We start from the raw sequence: 1548 nt of genomic DNA, 5'->3' as shown, positions 1-1548 counted from the left end.
ACACACACACACACACACACACACACACACACACACACACACAGAGCTAACAATCACCTGCAAAATATCAGAGAGTTGCTTCAGCAATAAAACAATTTTATAAAAAGTATTAAAAATCATCGGTTTAACATTTCGAACTCTCCACACACACACACACAAGATAAAGATTACACACACATACATACACACTCGCACACACATACGCACACACAACCACAACTGTGTTTTACAACCAACCACATTTTAAGAAGTGTAAAAACAAACTCTTTAATGTACATCAAATGTATTCTAAGTACATTTACTACTTATTTTAGGTCTATATTCGAGGTATTTGTGCTTTACTTAGTATTTTCCATCTGTCTGACAGCTTTAGTGTCTTTTCAGAAGACAGTCTTTCATCCCCTTCCTGTCCAATGAAAACCTGATATCTCCAGCGTGTTGATGTTGAATGTTTGTGATCAAATAATGAAGCGTTCCTTTATGTGTGAGACACGTCTCCTGCTTCTTAAAGCTAAACAAAGTCTGGAAAAAGCCTCTCGGATCAGCGGGAAAAACGCATCGCCACAAAGCTGAAAAAACCGTTTTCTGACACCATGACAAGATTTAGAACTTTTTAGACATACGTGGTTTTCACAGGACGGCAACGCTACAAACATACGATGACCTGTTGACATTCCCCCGAGCTAAATGTGTGACCTCTGACCTCTCAGGACCTGGTGTCCAAGATGCTGCACGTGGACCCTCACCGGCGGCTGACGGCAGGTCAGGTCCTCCGACACCCCTGGGTGACGCACCGAGACCAGCTGCCCAAATACACCCTCAACAGGCAGGACGCACCGCACCTCGTCAAGGTGACACACACACACACACACACTCTTGCAGGCACGCACACACCTTGTCTACGAGTGATTGAGTAATCACTGAAGGCTTGTATCATGTGGACACTCAGACTGTGTTGTCATCAGTGCTTAGGATTCCTCACGGGGCAACAGAAACTACACACTCTGGCTTTGATTAAACGCTCCATCTCTGCGTAATACAGAGAAGGACAGACTGGAAGGGTAACACTTTAAAGGAAAAGTTAGGGTTAGGGTTTAGGGTTTTAAACAGAGAAAGGCAGACTCGAAGAGTAGCACTTTAAAGAAAATGTGTGAATGCGTAGTGTTGAAAGATCTCAAAATTGCGCAAAGACGGTCGTTGGGTAGCCACAAAAGGCAGCGCTAGATCGGCTTAATTAGTGAGAAGAAGAGTCCAAGGAGACGAAAGGTAACGTCTCTAAAGGGACAGGAAAGGAATGAGTATACGTATAAAGGTTGTGTAAGACAGAGAAAGACAGACTCGAAGGGTAACACTTTAAATAAAAAGTGTGAATGTGTAGTGTCAGAAAATAGACACGAAAGGCAGCGCTAGATCGGCTTAATTAGTGTGAAGAAGAGTCCAAGGAGACGAAAGGCTAACATGGACTAATTAGTGTGAAGGCAGTCTCAAATGGGTTAGGTTTAGGGGGACAGGGGGTTGGGGTTAGGTTTAGGGGGACAGGGGGTTGGG

At 44.0% G+C, this 1548-nt stretch overlaps 1 protein-coding gene across 2 annotated transcripts in view; it reads left to right on the top strand.

Moving 5' to 3' along the window:
* LOC117937627 (ribosomal protein S6 kinase alpha-3) overlaps positions 1-1548 on the top strand; it is a 14766-nt gene that overhangs the window by 11328 nt on the left and 1890 nt on the right. For both annotated transcript variants that reach the window (XM_034861708.1, XM_034861707.1), the window contains exon 13: positions 711-851. In XM_034861708.1, the coding sequence (XP_034717599.1) occupies positions 711-851 (141 nt within the window). The remainder of the gene's footprint in view (positions 1-710; positions 852-1548) is intronic.

Source organism: Etheostoma cragini, chromosome 22, assembly GCF_013103735.1.
Source record: "Etheostoma cragini isolate CJK2018 chromosome 22, CSU_Ecrag_1.0, whole genome shotgun sequence".
NCBI classification, from domain to species: Eukaryota; Metazoa; Chordata; class Actinopteri; order Perciformes; family Percidae; genus Etheostoma; species Etheostoma cragini.
This window is presented reverse-complemented; position numbering and strand designations above follow the sequence as displayed.